The 18,159-nt window shown below is 42.1% G+C and overlaps 3 protein-coding genes across 4 annotated transcripts; 2 read left to right on the forward strand and 1 right to left on the reverse strand.

Annotated features, from left to right (window-relative positions):
* The first annotated feature begins 1,139 nt into the window (after positions 1-1,139).
* Positions 1,140-4,077, forward strand: LOC139666324 (stearoyl-CoA desaturase 5-like). Its single transcript, XM_071545507.1, has 5 exons — positions 1,140-1,377; positions 2,481-2,611; positions 3,258-3,463; positions 3,552-3,784; positions 3,887-4,077. Exons 1-5 carry the CDS (start codon positions 1,140-1,142, stop codon positions 4,075-4,077), a joined length of 999 nt encoding a protein of 332 aa, XP_071401608.1.
* A 4,668-nt stretch (positions 4,078-8,745) lies between these two features.
* Positions 8,746-11,363, forward strand: tmem150c (transmembrane protein 150C). Of its 2 annotated transcripts, none has more exons than XM_071545504.1 (7): positions 8,746-8,827; positions 9,489-9,542; positions 9,624-9,656; positions 9,750-9,817; positions 9,940-10,067; positions 10,354-10,531; positions 10,734-11,363. In XM_071545504.1, exons 1-7 carry the CDS (start codon positions 8,754-8,756, stop codon positions 10,940-10,942), a joined length of 744 nt encoding a protein of 247 aa, XP_071401605.1. In that variant the 5' UTR covers positions 8,746-8,753; the 3' UTR covers positions 10,943-11,363. The 2 variants fall into 2 exon arrangements, with proteins under 2 accessions (XP_071401605.1, XP_071401606.1); XM_071545505.1 differs by having other exon boundaries at positions 10,354-10,403; positions 10,813-11,363.
* A 400-nt stretch (positions 11,364-11,763) lies between these two features.
* Positions 11,764-18,121, reverse strand: enoph1 (enolase-phosphatase 1). Its single transcript, XM_071545482.1, has 6 exons — positions 17,773-18,121; positions 16,912-17,013; positions 14,743-14,945; positions 13,664-13,796; positions 13,233-13,356; positions 11,764-12,801 (listed from the first exon to the last, which is right to left on the reverse strand). Exons 1-6 carry the CDS (start codon positions 17,854-17,856, stop codon positions 12,662-12,664), a joined length of 786 nt encoding a protein of 261 aa, XP_071401583.1. The 5' UTR covers positions 17,857-18,121; the 3' UTR covers positions 11,764-12,661.
* Between the last annotated feature and the right edge of the window lie 38 nt (positions 18,122-18,159).

The following is an 18,159-nucleotide window of genomic DNA, read 5'->3' on the forward strand; positions in this document are numbered from 1 at the left end:
CTTTTTCCAAGTTTTGTCAGTCATGTCATATTGTGGGCATGTCACAGTGAGGTCAGACTTCCTGGGTAGGAACCACCTGAGCAGCATCCACCAAAGGAAGGAGACTTCAGGAGCGGCTTCTCTGGTCTCCTCCACTGCTGGGACAGCAAGCAGCATGGAAGAAAGGAGGAGGTAGAGGAGGAAAGGAGGAGAAGATTTTTGGAGCTTTGGGATGCACTATGTTGTCTTTCTATGTGTCACACGTGTACTTACATGTACATTTTGCATTATACTTTGAAAGGACTCGACTCAGACTTGAGTCACAGTTTTAACTGCTTGAGACTTGACTTGATGCATGAAGAGAAGACTTGAGACTTGACTTGGGTTCTGGTGACTTGGGACTTGACTGACTTGTACTTTGATGACTTGAAAAGGTTTCTAAAGTCTTGACTTGAGATCTTGTGTTTGTGTAAATGACTTAGATTGAAAGTGATGAGATTTGTTCCAGCAGACGACTGAATTTAAATTCTGTTTTCTGAATTTGTATGGAATGATTGAATTTATTGAAGTTGAAACTGATTCTAGAAATCAAACTCATGATGCTCTTACCAAGTTTTATCCTATTAAAACCATATTGCATTGAAAAGTCCTAGATATTTAGTTTTCTTTAAGATATTAAATTGATACTGGACTCTTGATTTGTTCTGACTTGACTTGCTGTTCTACATTTAGACTTGAGACTTGACATTAATGACATGGACTTGACTTGCTAATCTATATTTAGACTTGGGACTTGACTTGAGACTTGTTCCTCAAGACTTGACTGACTTGGGACTCGACCCTGGGGTATCAGTCACCTGTGCATTTCCTCCCAAAACCTCGTCTTGCATCACAGCCTCCTGATTCGACATGCAATTGGCTGCAACCCTGCAGGTCCCACCTCTGGCCTGTAGGGGGAGCTCCTCGCCATCAGCACCGATGTTACGTATCCGTGATTACCAGAGGATGCTGTTGCTGCTGAGAAACTAATGGATCCCCCCCGCACATCTCTCTTACACAACCTATTTATTCACCTGTTCTATTTTATATCAGATTGTTACTGGGGGTTTTAGTAGCTTTATCCCAGCTGTAGTGCGCTCTGTCTGTGCTGAGCCGGGGCGATGGAGCGTGTCATGGACGCGGGAGAGCGTCGGGATGGGGAGACGGTAGCTGGCGAGGCGGAGGGACCGGAGGAGAGCAATGCGGTGAAGGATGCACGGTGCCGGGATGGGTGTCTGCAGGATGACCGCTCTCAGGGAATCGTCTGGAAAAATGTTGTCCTCATGGCGCTTCTGCACGTCGGGGCGGTGTATTCGCTCATCGTTGTGCCCAGGGCGCAGCCTCTCACCTGGATGTGGTGTAAGTCTGCCAGACAAAGAAGTTGCCTTGTGTAACTATCGCTGCGTGCTTGTGTAACTTCACTAAATGACCATCGCAGCCCAGCAGAGAGAGAGCGCTGTGCAGCTGCATGCGTGGTGGGAGCCATGCAGTTAATTTTAGGTTATGTTAATGAAATGTTGTTGAGGGCAAAGAAAACAAGCGAGTAGAAAACAAGTGGCTTTCATAATGTCGACTGAATCAGTAAAAGGCCTGCTGTTGCTGCTTTGCTTCTGTTTTATAATTAGCTGCGTTTCCACGTTTATTCTCTATGGGAAGCAGAAACAACGCAGATAAGGGTTTTGTTGCTCAGAAAAATCCTCCTGATGATCAGTCCCGGCTGAGAAGAAATCTGATCTTTTGTAAAAAAAAAAAAAAAAAATGCTTCATTATAAATCATTGCATTCTCATGTTTGGAAGGAAGGAATTAAGAGGTCAAAATATAAATAAATGGTAGACAGCCACAGCATGGGACTTGACTCCTTTTTCATTCTAATAGAAAAAACTTCTTGATACAGGACAGGAGGTAAAGATAACACGAGTTTCAGATACATGTTTGTATCATTTGGAATGAGAGGAGAAAAAAGATACAGCAGAATTAATGTAGGCTAATTATAGCAGAATTAGAGAACTGTCATCTGTATATTAGTCAGGAATATTGTCTTATAGCATATTGAAGATCTATAGACTTGCAGACTGGTCTAATGCTAACAGGTCCATGCTTTCTTGTACTGATCCCTTAGAGCTCAGCCAGCACAGCTTTCCAGCCTTTTCTTCAGGCCTATAATCAATCTCTAGCTCTATATTTAACCCTACAGCTATAAATCACTAGCTACAGTTAAAGACACTTTGCACAGGGGGTTGGCTCAGTGGTTCAAGTAAATAACTCAATTTCCATAATCCATGAACAATTTCCCAATCCCCGTTTCTCTGTTTTATTTTGGTGTATGCAATTGAAAACTATAAGGCTGAAAAAACTACTGTTTGTTTTTTTTACCATTTGCTGCTATTTCATTGCTATGTTCACCCTTAGCTTCCAATCAGTGGCAAGAGAAGAGTGACATGTTTTCATCCTGTTCTTACAGCGTACGTGTGCTTCCTCATCACGGCCCTGGGCGTGACGGCGGGCGCCCATCGCCTGTGGAGCCACAGGTCCTACAAGGCCAAACTTCCTCTGAGAGTTTTCCTGGCTGCTGCCAACTCCATGGCTTTCCAGGTGACTTACCCCAGTTGCCCAGAAACCCCCAGCAACACCAACACAGCTATAGTCTCGAATTGGCCAAGCACAACACAGCGGAAATAATCCTCCGAGGGATTTTCTTCCACATTTTCTAAATAGTGCTGAAGGGAGTCGTCTTATCTCAAGGGTGCACAGACTTGCATTTACACACCGACATGGTAGACACTTCAATGCTAGAGTCCAATACTGTAACACTGGCTTTTCCCCTCTGTAATGCATCATATGTGGGTTGGCTATACTGTTTTATAAGGCTATGACACACCTTACTTCAGAGCTTATTTCCATCTCTGCTGATTCATTGTGTTTTTATTTCATTTCCACATTAGTGAAAAAAGAGAAGGCAAAGTTTTCACTGAAACTGCTTTAAATCTCAGCTGATCCTCCCCCTGCGGACCTTGTGGCCCCACAGCGGTTAATGAAAGCAATTAACCTGCTGACCAATGGGCCAACCTCACCGCACCTGAAGTGTTATGAGACTTTCTCTGTCATCGTTGGACAAAGAAAGAGGCCATCTTGTGCCGCATGCTGTCAGCTGTGTGAGAGAGAGAGATAAACTGCAGCATGTGGACTTTTCGTACCGTTTTATAACGTACAGCTTTTCTCTTCTGGTTTCCCTCGACAGAATGATATTTTTGAATGGGCACGAGACCACCGCGTGCACCACAAGTACTCGGAGACAGACGCCGATCCCCACAACGCGATGCGGGGCTTCTTCTTCGCCCACATAGGCTGGCTGTTCGTGCGGAAACACCGGGAGGTCATAGAAAAGGGCAAGAAGCTGGATGTCGCCGACCTCCTGGCCGACCCTGTCGTCCGGTTTCAGAGGAGGTGAGGCTGCCACTTCAGCTGCTTCATATTTTTGTCCAGAAGTCAAACTTTGTGTTAGTCATAGTCCATTTCTGCCTCGTCTCCGCAGGTACTACAAGACCTCCGTCCTGCTCATGTGTTTTCTGATTCCCACGCTGGTGCCGTGGCTCTTCTGGGGGGAAAGCCTGTGGAACGCGTACTTCCTAGCGACCGTGCTGCGCTACACGGCCTCCCTCAACGTCACGTGGCTGGTCAACAGCGCCGCGCACATGTACGGGAACCGGCCCTACGACCGGAACATCAGCCCGCGAGAAAACCGCTTCGTGACTTTTGGAGCCATCGGTGAGTGACAATGACAGTCAATTTAAAAAAAAAAAATGCTCCTAAGAGTTCAGAATGCTTTTCGTGCAACTCATTGCCAATCAAACTCATTGACTCTTTCAGGTGAAGGTTTCCACAACTTCCACCACACGTTCCCGTTCGACTACTCCACCAGCGAGTTCGGCCTGCGCTACAACCCCACCACCTGCTTCATCGACCTCATGTGCTGGTGTGGCCTGGCGAGCAACCGGAAGAAGGCGTCGGCGGAGATGGTTCAAGCTCGCAAACAAAGGACAGGGGAGGGGAACGCCTGAGACAGCAGCTGATGATAGGAAGCAAGCGAGGGCATCCTTTACCAAGACCATGTGAAGAAATCAAACATGAATCGAGATATTCTGCAACCGCCACTGTCATCTTGAGTTCATTTTTGCTTCACATGTTACATAGTGGTTTTGGGCTATCAAAATGAATAGCATATTTGTATTGTTGGGTGAAAACCTCTCATCTCCAAAATGTCAACTTTTTAGGAACTAAGAAAAACAGCCTAATTTTTGAGTGAATGTTTTGGTTTGGAAACGGTTTCCCAAGGGTTGTAGGATTTTCTCAACTCATAGACGAGCATTTGATCATTCAATTAAAGGTCAAACATTAAAGGTCAAACAAACAAAATCACCAAAATGGGAGTTATGAGGTTTTCACCCGACAGCGACGATATGCTCCTTCTTCAAATTTACTTTTAGATTTACAGATCCATGTATCTAAATGGCTTTTATACAACTTCCCCAAGAATTAGACTTATTGAACAAGTTTCACTGCTGTTAGTTTCTCCACGCGTTCATTTGTACAGGCTCATCTTCAGCCAGTCTTCCAGTAGAGACGTTTCTTTCTCCGGTTGAATGCAGAGATTCTCTGGGGCAATGGCAAAAATCTGAAAGTGTGCACAATTCGTTTCTTTTAATTGCTTTTAAATGGATTGCGATTTCCCAAATGTCCAAAATCTGACCGTCTTTGTAACACCCTGATGACGCCCCTGTGGTCAAGACTGTGTGAATGATGCGGTGAGTCTCCTGAAGAGCAAGAACCATCATCACACTGCTTATATTATTATCTAAGGTCACCCACTCCCATACTGAGGGTTTTATTTAGCATCTCACAGGAGCCTCGATATGTGACAAGTGTGAGAGCGAGTGCCATTTAGGCCGACCATTTCACAGCTTGTTTCCCCCTTGTGGCTTTTGCTTAAGATGACTAGCAAATCCCTTTGGAAGTGTTTTGATATGTTTGCCTCACTGTATCAGGAGTTGGAGGTTCCCCATGAGTCGTTAGCAGCTTCCTGTTCATCATCCCCTCGTTGGCTTCCCTGGTGTGGAGAGTCATGTTCGCCTGGGGAGGAACGGCTCATGTCAGAAACGTGAGACGGTGAAGAGATGCTAAGTGAGTTCACTTGAACCCTTCTGGTTCTTTTGCCTTACCATGAATTGGAATGTATTTGTTTTGGTTGTGTTTACGCATAGGCTATTTTTGTTAGATATTAAATATGAACCTGTTTTATGCCACTGAGTCACAAAAATGTTTGGAAACTCGGGGGGGATCACTGGAGTGTGCTGTCTTTGTGATATTAATAGCTGAACCTATCTTAGCTGAAATATATCACTGTTACTTATATCAATACATGTTACAAGTGGCAAATAAATATCATTCTCAAGAGGAATGTCCCTGTTCAGCTTTCAAACTAGTGCAAGTGTCCCACATTCAACAAGCAGGATACATTAAGACAGTCAATTTCCTATTCAGCTTTCAGACACCTATTTTAATTACAGTCCCTATATTTGCTTGAACAATAGAATTATTCATCGAGGAACTATAAACTTTAATATCTTTACCCAGCAGTTGATTCTGCAGTGTCTGGTTATGACTGGGTTGTTATGTATTATTCAGTATTTTGTCTTATAGCAGTCGTTCCTATAAAGCACTGAACTCGGGCCTATTGATCAGAATGAAATAGGAAACAGGAAAAGCAGCAGTTGATGTTTTATTACACGATGCCTCATTCTTCTCTTTGTCAACTTATTTAACTCATATGATAACAGTTTGGGACATTCAGAGTTCGATACAGATGATATGGGAAATGATGTAACAGTACACTAGTTTTGTATATAAACCACTAGTTTACAGACTCAGTTCATGCTGGAATGTTTTATTTGATTGCATGTGTATTAATACAATATTTGTCTTTGAATCCCTCTGCCCCGTCTCTTTGAATCATAGCTGAAATACACCGTCACAACTCTCAGGTTTACACCAGATGACTGTCTGTCATGCTATGGATGATCAATATTAGACACTACTTGAGAATAAACATCAGGCTAACTTATTAGGAAATATCTACTTTCTATACTATGTTGCCACCTAGTGTGTATAACCTATATTGTTGCCTCATATTGTGATGCTATAGAATGACTGCATTAGTAATAATTAATACTTTCTCCAAGCAGAAAGTATTGGACAAATTCAGAGATGTAATGTTTAACGTTACTCCAATTCTCTGATGATCTGACTCCTATTTAGTCACAATAACAGAGTGATCTGTCAACTCCAAAACTGCAACATGCACAAGAAAACATTCAAGCTGAGGTCACATGTCTTAACTGACTTTTGATAAGTGCTACTTCCAATCTGATATACACTATTAATATATAACTTTTTATTTGTTTCAAAAGGATCAAAGGGCTGGCCAGCAGGCAGTTATGTGACGATGACAGAGTGGGGTGGACAATCTGAAAGAAACAAACACACAAATATGGCAGGACAGTATGAGTGTGTGTGTGTGTGTGTGGGGGGGGGGGGGGGGGAGAGTTCCCTGCTGTTTTTTCCAAGATCCTTGGTCATTTTATTTCAATCTGGACCGTTGAGTAATTATAGCCACATTACCAGTAGGTTAGAATTTAATTAAGTATTGTTTAATCTTTGTTTATTCAAATACATTTAACACACAATGCAAATAAGCACTTTTTTGTTTGTTTTTTATGTTTTTTTGCTAGGTTAGCCTATATTCTGGCATAAGCATTAGAGTTTTACTTTGAGACCCAATAATCTATTAGAATCAAAACGTGCACTATAATATTCCTGTGGGGACTTATAGTGGGTCTTTGGTACTCAATATTGAGTTTATAGAGACTTTCTTTAACTTTATGGTATTTTTTTTTTTATCTCCTGTGGTATTCCTATAATATTCCTATCATAGCCTATTCCTGTTTGATATTTTTCTTCATGCACCAAGTCTAATGGATTTGGGAATAGCTACCTACTGTATCATTCTAACTGCAGATTTCTGAATAAAAACCAGCACAAAGGCAAACTAATGCCATTCCCGCGCAGGAGAAACAACACTGTGCTGCTGTAGGTCATGTAGATGTGGCAGCAGGTGTGTGTGTGTGTGTGTGTGTGTGTGTGTGGGTGTGTGTGTGTGTGTGTGTGTTGACTCACTCACTCAGCGGGACAGACGCCAGCTCATGCAGGGGCTGCTGTGTGCCGAGGCGACAGGTAGCTCACCCTCCCATCAACCTCTATGCGGAAGCTGCAGATTACAGTGGACTCAGACCCGGTGCATGATCCCACAACAACAACACACACATCTGACTGGAAGGCCTGTGTGTGAGTGTCTGCTACTGATTATAAACCATAAACACGGAGAACGTAACATGAAAAGCGTTGGATCGGGTGTGAAACGTGAGGCGTGCCACGTCTGCAGACAGAGCTTATGTTTATTTATAGCCTTCGCCGATAATTGAACCGCGGAGGATTGGGACTGGTGAGATATTCACTAGAGGGGAAGGTACATCCTCGACTTTTAATAGAATGTGCTGAGCAATACAACAAAATACCATACCATAGGCCTATAGCGTGCTCGCGCAATGCCCTGCTAGGCTTTAACTCGCAGTGTGTCATTTGTTTTGTTTTGCTTTGGCCAACGCAGCAGTGATAGAATCATATTTCTTTTCTATTCAGCTGGCTTCATTCATGTTTCTGTGCCTCTGCCTGTGGTGACATGCTGCTTTCTTCTGTCTTCTCACTGTCGGAGACGAGAGTTGATGGCACATTTTAGGCGTCTGGTTTCAAAGACGGTTGGTTCTGTTGAACGCATATAAGAAATAGGATGCAGTAGGTTACTATTAGTATTAACCGTTAATGGTGCATTCCATTGCACTCGGAACTCGGAGAAAAAACGACTTCCAACACGGAAAAGTGCAACAGAACGGTCGTTCAAGTCGGAATTCCCGGTCGGAGATTCGGGCAAGATTAATTCCGCCGAGGTCTCCGACGTAAACACAGCTGACGTCACAGCATCACTTTGTACTTAATACTTGATTTTACTTGATATGTAGTTTTTGTGTTAGGAAAACGTGTTGTAACAACTTCGTATAGGCTAGTTTCCATTTGTAACGTAATTCAGTTGACTTGTTAGTAGATAGAAGTCTTTGTTAGCATGAAGTAGCCTGCTAACGTTACTACAGCATTGTCAGATAGCTACCGTTAATGTTAACAGGCAAAGGCTGTTGAGTCCATGTTTTCCCGAGAAGACGCTGTAATTCAACTCGGAACTACCGACTACCGACTTCCAATGGAATGCACCAGCCCGTCTATATTGCCCGTATATGTTGTAAGCGGGCGTGTTGGCGCTGTCCATGGTGTTGAAATGGGTCTGCGGGTGGCCAGAGGGACAGATATTTTTTAACGACAGTGCTCAGCCAACTCTCCTGCTTTCCTCACGTTCAAATATTTACTAAATTACTGCAAACAGCTGTGTAGCCCGCGCTGTTACAATGAGCTGCTCTGCTTTTCTCGGGTATCTCTCCCCGTCTCTTCAGGCTCTTTAAACGTGTGAAACGTAGTGATTCAGTGAAAATCTTCCAGATAACGCCAGGCCAAACCAGGGGCAGGCAAAATCTGCAGGCGTTTCCGTGTCCGGTGTCAGAGGAGAGGAGACAAAATGAGGAAGTGCAGCCTCTGGACCTTTCTGCCTCCCATGTACTCTGTCTTCACTGCTGTTGGACTGTGGGTCGTGTAAGTGTCTTCTCTTTGATCATCAGGACTACCGCTCTGTCTGTTATAGCCACACACACACACATACACACACACCCTATTTTGTTGGATCTTCAGAGAGTATCTCAGAAGTCATTATTAGCATGGAATACATTATTAGCTGATTATCCAAGTCCTTAAAATGTGCAGCTTGAATATCACATGAATTACAGTAGCAGTGAGCTGTTAGGGCTCCTTGGCTTGCTCAGGGCCTCAGCAATGAGCCAAAAATGTATTCCACACCTTTCCAGCATAATGTGAACCAAAAGCCTCTGGTGAAAACCTTCTGACATCGCCTGGAGGAACTTGTTAGGAGCTGCGTATGAATCATCATGTTAAGTTGAAACAAATCCCCCTGGCACTGCAAGTGACTTGGCAAAAGGAAACGTCTTGCTAAAGATATCACTTTCAAACAGAGGCATTCTTTGCCTATTACTGGTTCACTGTAAGGACACAAGGACAATAGCTTTTTATGATAATTGTCATATCCTTAGCAAGGGTTATGATCAAATATAATTAACTTAAAAATATGGAAACACAACCGATTGGCAGAGGGTTTTCCTTCCAGTGTAAAGTGCTGTATTATATTCATTGTATTCATATTTAACTCCCCATTCTCATACTCTGATGCATTTCTTAATAGATACTTTATAGCTGTTGAAGATAAGAAGATAACACCCCTGGATTCAGAATACAGGTAAGTGTTAAATCATGTGATGTACTGCAAATGATGATTTTGAAGTAACTTTTGATTTGATGAAGTATTCTCCTCCCACAGACGAAATGGATCCAGGTTCCCTCCATACATTAGGTACAGAAGCCTAGTTTCCTTTCAACAAGAAAAGCAGTTCAATCATTTATATCCCAGAACAGCAAATACAAACTCGTCCCTTTTCCCTCTCAGTATCGCAGGCAATGCCCCGCCAGCCAGCTGTGTCTTCAGCCAGGTCATGAATCTGGCAGCCTTTGTGGGTAGGACTTATGTCACTGATCATGTTCATAATGCCAAACACCCACATTTAATGCATGAACAAATACAGAGTTTCACTTCAGCTTTTCAGTTCCCAGCACACTTTGGTTGTGCTCTTTCTTAGGGTTCATCATCGGCGTCCTTCGATACCTTCAGCTGAGAAACAGAGTGGACAAACCCTGGCTGAACATTGGCGGTCTGGTGGCTGTGTCCCTCGCCTGCTTTGGGATGACGCTGGTGGGAAACTTCCAGGTAATGTGGATAAATTACACATATTTGGCAATTTGTATCCCAGGACTTCGACTTGTTCTGTAATTCTAATGGGGTCATGTGTTGTTCTCATGCATTTCTGCTGTGTAATTTCTGTGTGACTTCTGGGAGACAAACCTATAGTAGGACAGACACTAGTACCTTCTGACTGTGGGTTTAGACTTTACAATGGTGGTCATAGGGTAAGCTGAACCGTGGCTCCAGTTTCAGAGGCTTGACAGATGCACAGTGTGCTGAAATAAACGGATCCAGTGTGTTTCGGTTATAGTTGTCCAGTGATGAGGACGTCCACAACGTCGGCACCTCCATGACTTTTGGGCTGGGGACGCTGTTCTGCTGGGTGCAGTCCGTCATCACCCTCAAGGTGAACCTGAGGAACGAGGGAAGGAAGGCCGCTATCCCTCGTTTCTTGTTGTCTGGGTCCATCACTATCTGCGTGGTTCTCTGTATCCTTTCAAAACCTTTTCCCTTTTGCTCAGGTTGGATGGAAATGACTTCATACCTGCCCCAGTATCTGGAGGAGTGAATTAGTCATCATAGCAGTGTACAGTATCTGCACCTGGGTTACCTGACTCTTAGTCCATTGCAGTGTTCTCCTCTTGTGTAATCCTTCATTTGCATGTTTCACCCTTAACCCACCCGGTGCAGACTTTTCCCTCATGGCTCAGCGGCTCCACATGCACGCAGCGCGCACCCAGTGGGCACTGGTCATGTTCTTTCTCTCCTTCTTCGGCACTTTCGCCGTAGAGTTTCGTCACTACCACTTCGAGGTAGTCTGCACAGATGACCGCGAGCAGCCCCTCAGCCAATCAGAAACCTTCTCTGAAGTCCCCGAGTACCAGACCGACCAGCTATAGAAATGTTAACACAGGCTCATCTTCTAAGATCTTCAGGGACGGCTCAGACTGCTGCAACTGTTAGATATGAAAGAGACACGTGTGCACAATATGCTTTAAGAATGTCAGTAATGTTTGTTTCTCTTGAGCACAGCTGTTAAGTTACACTAGTCTCCGCACTAGTGATAGATGATCACCATGCATGTTCTCCTGTTTGACTGTTACTCGAATGAATGTTTTTCTACAACAAGCATTTAAAAGAAAGTATTTCAACTAGCACACATAAAAGAGCTGCTAGGTTTATCTTTTCTTTTGTATAAGAACATTAGTTTGTGATTAGTGTTACCATTATGGAATTTAAATCACATATATACAATTCACTTTTGTAGCAATTTTCAACCATTTTAGTGTGGGAAATTGTAAGAATGTATTATCTGCCTTCTTCCTGTTCTACCAAATATGTATTCAATACATTTTGTTTCCTCTTTGCAGACTGTCTCCCTTAAATCATTTTAATTTACACGCTTAAAATTAAAAAACAATGCATTTGCACAGCAAAATCAAACATAAAAACCTTCAGTAAAACTTGTAGTCCAGGTGTGTTAGCGATATGGTAATGCATTTTTTTCTTCTTATCTTCACAATAATCCAATATGGCACACGTGAATGTGCATTATACAAAGAAACTTAAGATAGTGTTCCAATTCAAACTTTGTCGTGACAGATGTTTGATTATACAAGCTTTGGCATTATAGGCAAGATAAAAGATTTATCACCGATATATTAAATGAGACGATTTGTTGGACCACTGGAACAGACAGGCTACTACTTGAGACAAGGCATTTATTGACGTTTTATGTTGTCAGATTATCATCTCATGAACAATACCAATTATGTTTCACACACAAATCATTAATTTGGCAATTTTTAGGTTACTTTTCATATGCTACATTACAGACATTGAAGATGGCACATTTAAATAAAAACCGCTCACCTGTGAGGTGATCTGATAAGTTTTGACATGAGAACTTTCTACTCTTAGCAGTACCAAATGCATCTATATTGCAACACTATTTGTCAAAACATATTAAAATGTTTTTTTTTGTTTTTTTTTTAAATGATTCATTCACTGAATAAAACTCAATACATCTGGAACATATTAACATGTGTAGTAGGACGAAAATAAACAGTACATGTGGGGCAAATGTAGTTTACAAAACAGCTGACAAATACAAATCACTTACACAATTCGTAAGATGTGACCAACATTGAGGTGGTACAGAAATGGCAATCATATTTTGTTTATTTAAAAGGTAAAAAGGTAAGTCAAGTGCAGTTCCCTTCAGGCTTGTTGCTTATGGTTTATACACTCTTAGCACTGCCCAGCACCTTTTGTCTACAGGCTTTTTGTTCTCTTCCCAGTAACCAAGTGGCCCTCTGAGAGTGACCTGGTTCCATTTCAGCTCTCACTCCCCTGTGTAGATCCGCGTCTGTGGACTTGAAAGGTTGTTCGTCCTGAAAGAACTGGATTAATGGTAGTCATAGAGGCCGGGCCTTACTCTGCCCTGCCGATGGGTAACTGTAGTGCCGGCCACACTGCCTACACCTCTCCAACTGTCAAAGCTTGGAACAACCAAAAAGAAAACACAGTTGCAGGGGGAGCAAAGAGGAGGGGGAAGAGGTCATTATGAAATGAAGCCAGAGACAAAGTTCTCCCTCTCTTCTTCCCACTCTCTTATGTTAAGCACTTCCCATCACTTCCAGTTGGCTAAAGGATGTAATGAGGTTATAGTGGGCCCTCTCTTCATCTGTCAGCTCCGTGTTTCCTGGCCTGACCACCACCACCACATTCACCCCAGCATCTTCAGCTGCTTTAGCCTCTGCAATGACAAATTGAGGATTGAGTTAATATATTGGTTAGCGGCCGAATTCTAACCTTAATCCAGCTATTACTAGGTATCCCACAATAACAGAGCCTTACTTGCTTTTGCACGGCTTGTAAACACTCCAAGATATGATACATTTTTAAACCCCCCTTTCCATTACAGGCTGCTAGCCTATTTTGCATGCTGTGCCCATCCACATAAATATAGTCTAAAAAAAGGCTTGAAGCTAGGCATCTTTTTCATTTGGAGATTTTGCAGGATTCATTTATACATCACTCTGTGGGCACAACCAAGCCCTGAACAGTCAGTCATCTGGGTGCATATCATAGGTTTTAAAAGACTCATGATCCATAAAACAGGTAATCCAATGCACAGGTTATAAAAACAACATGTTTTGTTATGCGAATGTTCAAAACTGTACCCACCTCGAGTGACGTCTGTCAAGAATGTGATTTCTTCAGGTTGACAGCCAATCCTCTCTGCAATTCTCTCATAGCTTTTGCCCTCTACCTTCGCCCCTATATTGGTGTCAAAGTGACCATCAAATAGCTGAAATGGTAAAAAAAATAAAAAATATTCTCTCATTAGCCACAACAGAACATGAGGTCAGGATTGCCTAAAACCAATTATATATTTATTTGCAAGACAAGTTCCTTTCCTGGTAAAACAGAAAAGCCAAAGACGGACACAGAGGACCAGGGCTGTAAAACTTCAACGATGCAACACCTGGTATTGATAATGTCTATATTTCTCTATGGGAATATCCTAAACTTCTGATGAAGTTTAGTATCAAATGTATTTAACTTCTGATGAAGTTTAGTATCAAATGCATGATAAAAAAGGCGATGGTGCTCACATCTAAAACATCTCCTTCAACCGAGTATCCGAACAGGAGTTTCTGTGCCTCCACGCTTCCAGAGGAGTAGATGTAGACTTTTAGGCCCTGTCTTCTCCATCTTTTGATGGATGGAACTACATCCTGGTAGACCCTGTTTCCAACAAGACCAAGACAAAACATAGGATTTTTTAAAATTATTGTATAAAGCTATGTTTTACTAACATGAATTCGTGTTTTCTTTCTCTCAGTTCAGGTAGAGTAGAGCTACCACTATGTACATGGTGTCAGAACTTCACAATACAGACCATTCTGACACTTTGTATGTTAACTATACCTTATTACCTCCGCCAAAGAGGTTATGTTTTTGGTGCCGTTTGTTTGTTTGTTTGTCTGTTAGCAGGATTACGGAAAAACTACTGGCCCGATTTTCATGAAACTTTGTGGAAGGGTGTAGCATGGGCCAAGGAAGAACCCATTAAATTTTGGAGCGGATCCAACTCACGAATAAGCAATAATAGTGCGGACCTTGGTGGAGGTCTGCGCTCTCCGAGTGCCCTTCTAATTATGTTATGATACCATGATCTGAAAGACTACTCACTTCTGATTGGCTGGCAGATGTCATTAACATTTCAGTTAATAAACAGTTTAACCAGACACCTCTCACACAATTGTATGGCCACTGTTAATTAATTAACATGTTAGTAAGTTTTACACATTGAGGAGGAGATAGACATCACTCTGTCTGCAAAAACAAAATAATGCTACCAATACACTCTGGGTGTAAAAGTTATCTGTACTTGAACACAAACATACTTGTCACATCATTTTAACATGCAATGATGTTTATGGCTACCTTGGAACAGACATGGCCTATGATCTGTTCGGGTTTTGGAACAATATTGTCTATTTTGTCATTACTAAAGTTTGAACTGGGCTTCTGTATGAATTCTCATCCTGGATTTTGCCACAAACGATTGCAACATCAAATCCTGTGTAATGGTACATGTCCTCCTGTCTGTTAGAATAGGGAAGTAAGGTTTTGAAGAAGTGCATGCAAATTATGGGATGGGAGTGAAGAAAAATGTCAGGCTACTTACTCGCCTTTGATTCTCCCAGCAGCATAAGCTGCCCTCCACATGTGACCTTGGAGCTGTTTGAGTGCTGTTGTCTTCCGGTCCGCTGCCATCTGCCACAGTACGTTATCCACCACCTCCCTAATTGCCTTCTCCTCATCTGTGTGGACCGTCTGGTCCAGGGTATGGACAGGGCACGCCCGATTCTGCTTGATGTCCTCTTCAACCTGCCGTGAGAGTCGGGCTTTTCGTTACGAGGAGAACATTACAGCATGCTTTGTGCTTTCTTTACAGAAATAGCCTGAATGATGAGGTGGATTAAAAAGTCGGGACGACACCGGTAAGAAGATTGAATTGGAAAACTTCACAGAGAACTAGCAAATAAATGGCGAAACAACCGTGGTTTTAGTTTACATGTGCATTATCAACACAGAAATAGAATAAATCTGAATGCATGCAACACATGTATCACAATACAACGCATCAGAAACAAAATGATGGCACGGTAACAGATTCTCTCATTTGAGGAAAGGTGGCAGGGAGGGATTTGCCTCCCATCGAAAGGGCATATAGGGATAACATGACAACAATGGCTACAAAACCTGCTTTCCAAGTTGGGTGATGACCTGAAATGGGCTCGGATGAAAGTTAAACCACTCAGATCAAACATCTCTATTGTCAAGAGGAAACTGTTAGACAAAAGGTTCTACACTGATGAAGAGAGTCCCACCACAGGCAGCACCAGCCTAAGGCTTGATGAAGTTGTGTGGATTAGTAGCCACACCTTTATCCAGTTTACTCAGGGAGTTAAGGATTCGCAGTCAGAGATTACAGATTACAGCAGCAGGCCACAAAGGCAGCTGCTGAAGCGACTGACCACCAGCAGCTGGTGCGTCCTGACTGAAAAGAAAGGACACAAGTTGGGGTCCAAAGCATGAAAATCTCTCTCATGACTAAGAAAGAAGAGTACAGCTTGTTCTCAGATTTGATTAGACTGATGGTGAATCACTCTTGAAATCTGCTCCTGTTCTCACTTCTATGGTAAAAAGTGATAATTGGTTGTTTATAAAAGCCACCTGACTGTGACTATTTCGGAGACAGCAGCGGCGCAGCGCTGCAATAATTTGTCAACGTCACTGATAAGATGCTGAATGATAATGTCACATGGGAAACCTTTACAGTTTCACTGATGTAGCTTCAGTTTTTCACAAATGCTTCTCCTTTGTCAATATGTCCAAAAAACAGCCAATGAATACCTAAAACCATGGTTTACCTCGGGTCTCCAGATATCTGCCAGTAAAAAGGACAAATTACACAGGAAATTTATGAACAACCCATCCCCAATTATAAGAAGAAATAATTTCATCCTTTTACTGAGAAGAGCAAAAAAGAAATACTGTAACAAGTTAAATGAAGCTTCCAACAATATGAAAACTACATGGAAAGTCATCGATCAGCTTTAAAATGTGAAAAGCGCTTCCTCAGCTCTTCCTTCAGAACTTGTTGAGTCAAGGCACAGTAGTACCTATACTAACCCTCATGATATTGCCTGTGAATTCAAGAATTTTGTTACCTATGTGACAAACTGATCTCATTGTAATAACCTTGGAGTAACAGTGTAGTCATTATGCACAAGCAGCATAGCAACATTTATAGGCCAATACAAAAAATGGTCAAAAGAACATTTAAGCAAAGCTAGAGGAAAATTGTCCTGACTGTCCAGTTGTCAATCTTATTTTCATGTCACAATTTTATGGACCACAAATAGCCATAGAATATATTATAGTATATTAATATAAATGTATTTAACAATGTATGTATATATTATGTATATATAAAATTTTATATTTATGTTATACGTATATATAAATATAACTGCCAATTCTATTCTAACTGCTGGGAAAAAAAATGTACGGCTAAAACATAAAATAATTTTACATATTTTCAATAACAAAAACACACTTTATTAAACGCAGAACATTTAATGTTCTGTTGAGATCTTCTCACACTAGTACATTGTATGTATATATTGAACATCTTCATACTGGAACCTGTTTGTTGAACAACGTATACTCATGTTGTCTAAAGTAAGTAATCACAGTAACTATGGTAACAGAAATTGACATTGGTGTCATTACTGTTTATCCAAGAATAAAACCAGTCTTGGCCCAAAATCTAAGCCCATCCCGATACCTGTTTCTTTAGGAGATGAACATCTTGTTTGCACTCATCCTCTTCCCAGTGGGTGGACAGGTAATCCTCAAGGTGCTCCCTGATGTATGGAAATAAGATATCCTGGAAATTACAATATGGTGCCATTAGGTTTGTTATTAAGTCTTGCAAGATAAAAATGGTAATTTTTGCATAGCCAACACAAAATGTACTGGTTTGCATTTAATCACAAAACATGTTTGAAATGACTTCCAATACCTTTGAAACTTGTTCCATATCTCATCCACTGTCAAGATTACTTTCCCCAAAGCAATACATCCAAAATTAGACAATTTCAACCATTCTCTGCCCGTGTGCAGCTGCTCCTCAGACAACAAAAAGCAACTAAATAACTTCCCTCTGGCCTATGCTGCTCTTTATGTTGTTTCTTCTACCTTGTGTGCGAGAGTGGCTCTGGCTGCCTGTCATGTTTGTGCTCTGTGCATTTTCTTGTGTGCTGCTTGCCTTCCTGCTGTTTGATGTCATTGGTGCCTTATCTTTTGCCTGTTACTGTATTTTGCCGAAGTATCATGTCTTCTCGTCTTTTGCCAGGCTGACTGTTACGATATTGACAATTAGCTTTTAATTAACCTGACTTGTTATATTTAGCGAAGGGACGAAAGAATGGAGGAAAGAAGGGAGCAAAGAAAGGAGCAAAGAAAGAAAGAAAGAAAGAAAGAGGCATGATTCAAGCCTCCAGTGAATTGGCATTTAGCTAGGCTAGCTGGCTGTTAGAGGCATGGTCTGTCATGTAGAGCATGAGAGTCGTTGTTGAGCCCTGCAAACTTAACGAGGTTACTAACATGGCATGCACAAATCAGCAGTCTCTTCAACCTAACTTACCTTGACAAATGTGATTGGTGTGGTTGTCCCCTCAATATCCAGCAAGAGTGCATTGGTACATGCAGGGACTGAAACAGTGGCCATTTTTCAGGAGTCTGAAGCTAGCTAGCTAGCGTTAGCTTAGTTAGCAGCAGAACAACGTTGTAGGTAAGCTAGGCGATGTTAGGTGACGTTAGCTCTTAGCTGGGAGAGGTGAGAAACAAAGAGCACGCGCTAATTATCTATCAACAGACCAGTTCTTCTGATAACACTAGATGGTTAGTTGTTCACCACCAGCTAGCTCCCACTGCCATCCCCCTGAAGACTTGTCTTCCCCTCGACGAGCACTGACTGATCTGAGCACACATGTTCAGACGGGACCAGCCGCTTCAGATGGGTGCGCCTTAT

This window comes from Centroberyx affinis, unplaced genomic scaffold (genome assembly GCF_046629955.1).
Source record: "Centroberyx affinis isolate AG114_WGS23_722 - 3 ecotype Tasmania unplaced genomic scaffold, CSIRO-AGI_Caff_v1 ptg004932l_1, whole genome shotgun sequence".
Classification (NCBI taxonomy): Eukaryota; Metazoa; Chordata; class Actinopteri; order Beryciformes; family Berycidae; genus Centroberyx; species Centroberyx affinis.

What these genes read in the sequence shown, in the direction of transcription:
- LOC139666324 (XM_071545507.1), top strand. Translation starts at nt 1,140, where the DNA reads ATGGAGCGTGTCATGGACGCGGGAGAGCGTCGGGATGGGGAGACGGTA. An exon ending in GCCTCTCACCTGGATGTGGT is followed by an intron (nt 1,378 to 2,480) that starts GTAAGTCTGCCA and finishes CTGTTCTTACAG; the next exon opens with CGTACGTGTGCTTCCTCATC. An exon ending in CCAACTCCATGGCTTTCCAG is followed by an intron (nt 2,612 to 3,257) that starts GTGACTTACCCC and finishes TTCCCTCGACAG; the next exon opens with AATGATATTTTTGAATGGGC.
- tmem150c (XM_071545504.1), top strand. Translation starts at nt 8,754, where the DNA reads ATGAGGAAGTGCAGCCTCTGGACCTTTCTGCCTCCCATGTACTCTGTC. An exon ending in GCTGTTGGACTGTGGGTCGT is followed by an intron (nt 8,828 to 9,488) that starts GTAAGTGTCTTC and finishes ATTTCTTAATAG; the next exon opens with ATACTTTATAGCTGTTGAAG. An exon ending in GAATCTGGCAGCCTTTGTGG is followed by an intron (nt 9,818 to 9,939) that starts GTAGGACTTATG and finishes GCTCTTTCTTAG; the next exon opens with GGTTCATCATCGGCGTCCTT.
- enoph1 (XM_071545482.1), bottom strand. Translation starts at nt 17,856, where the DNA reads ATGGCCACTGTTTCAGTCCCTGCATGTACCAATGCACTCTTGCTGGAT. An exon ending in CACCAATCACATTTGTCAAG is followed by an intron (nt 17,014 to 17,772) that starts GTAAGTTAGGTT and finishes TGTAATTTCCAG; the next exon opens with GATATCTTATTTCCATACAT. An exon ending in TTGAAGGAGATGTTTTAGAT is followed by an intron (nt 13,357 to 13,663) that starts GTGAGCACCATC and finishes TTACCATTTCAG; the next exon opens with CTATTTGATGGTCACTTTGA.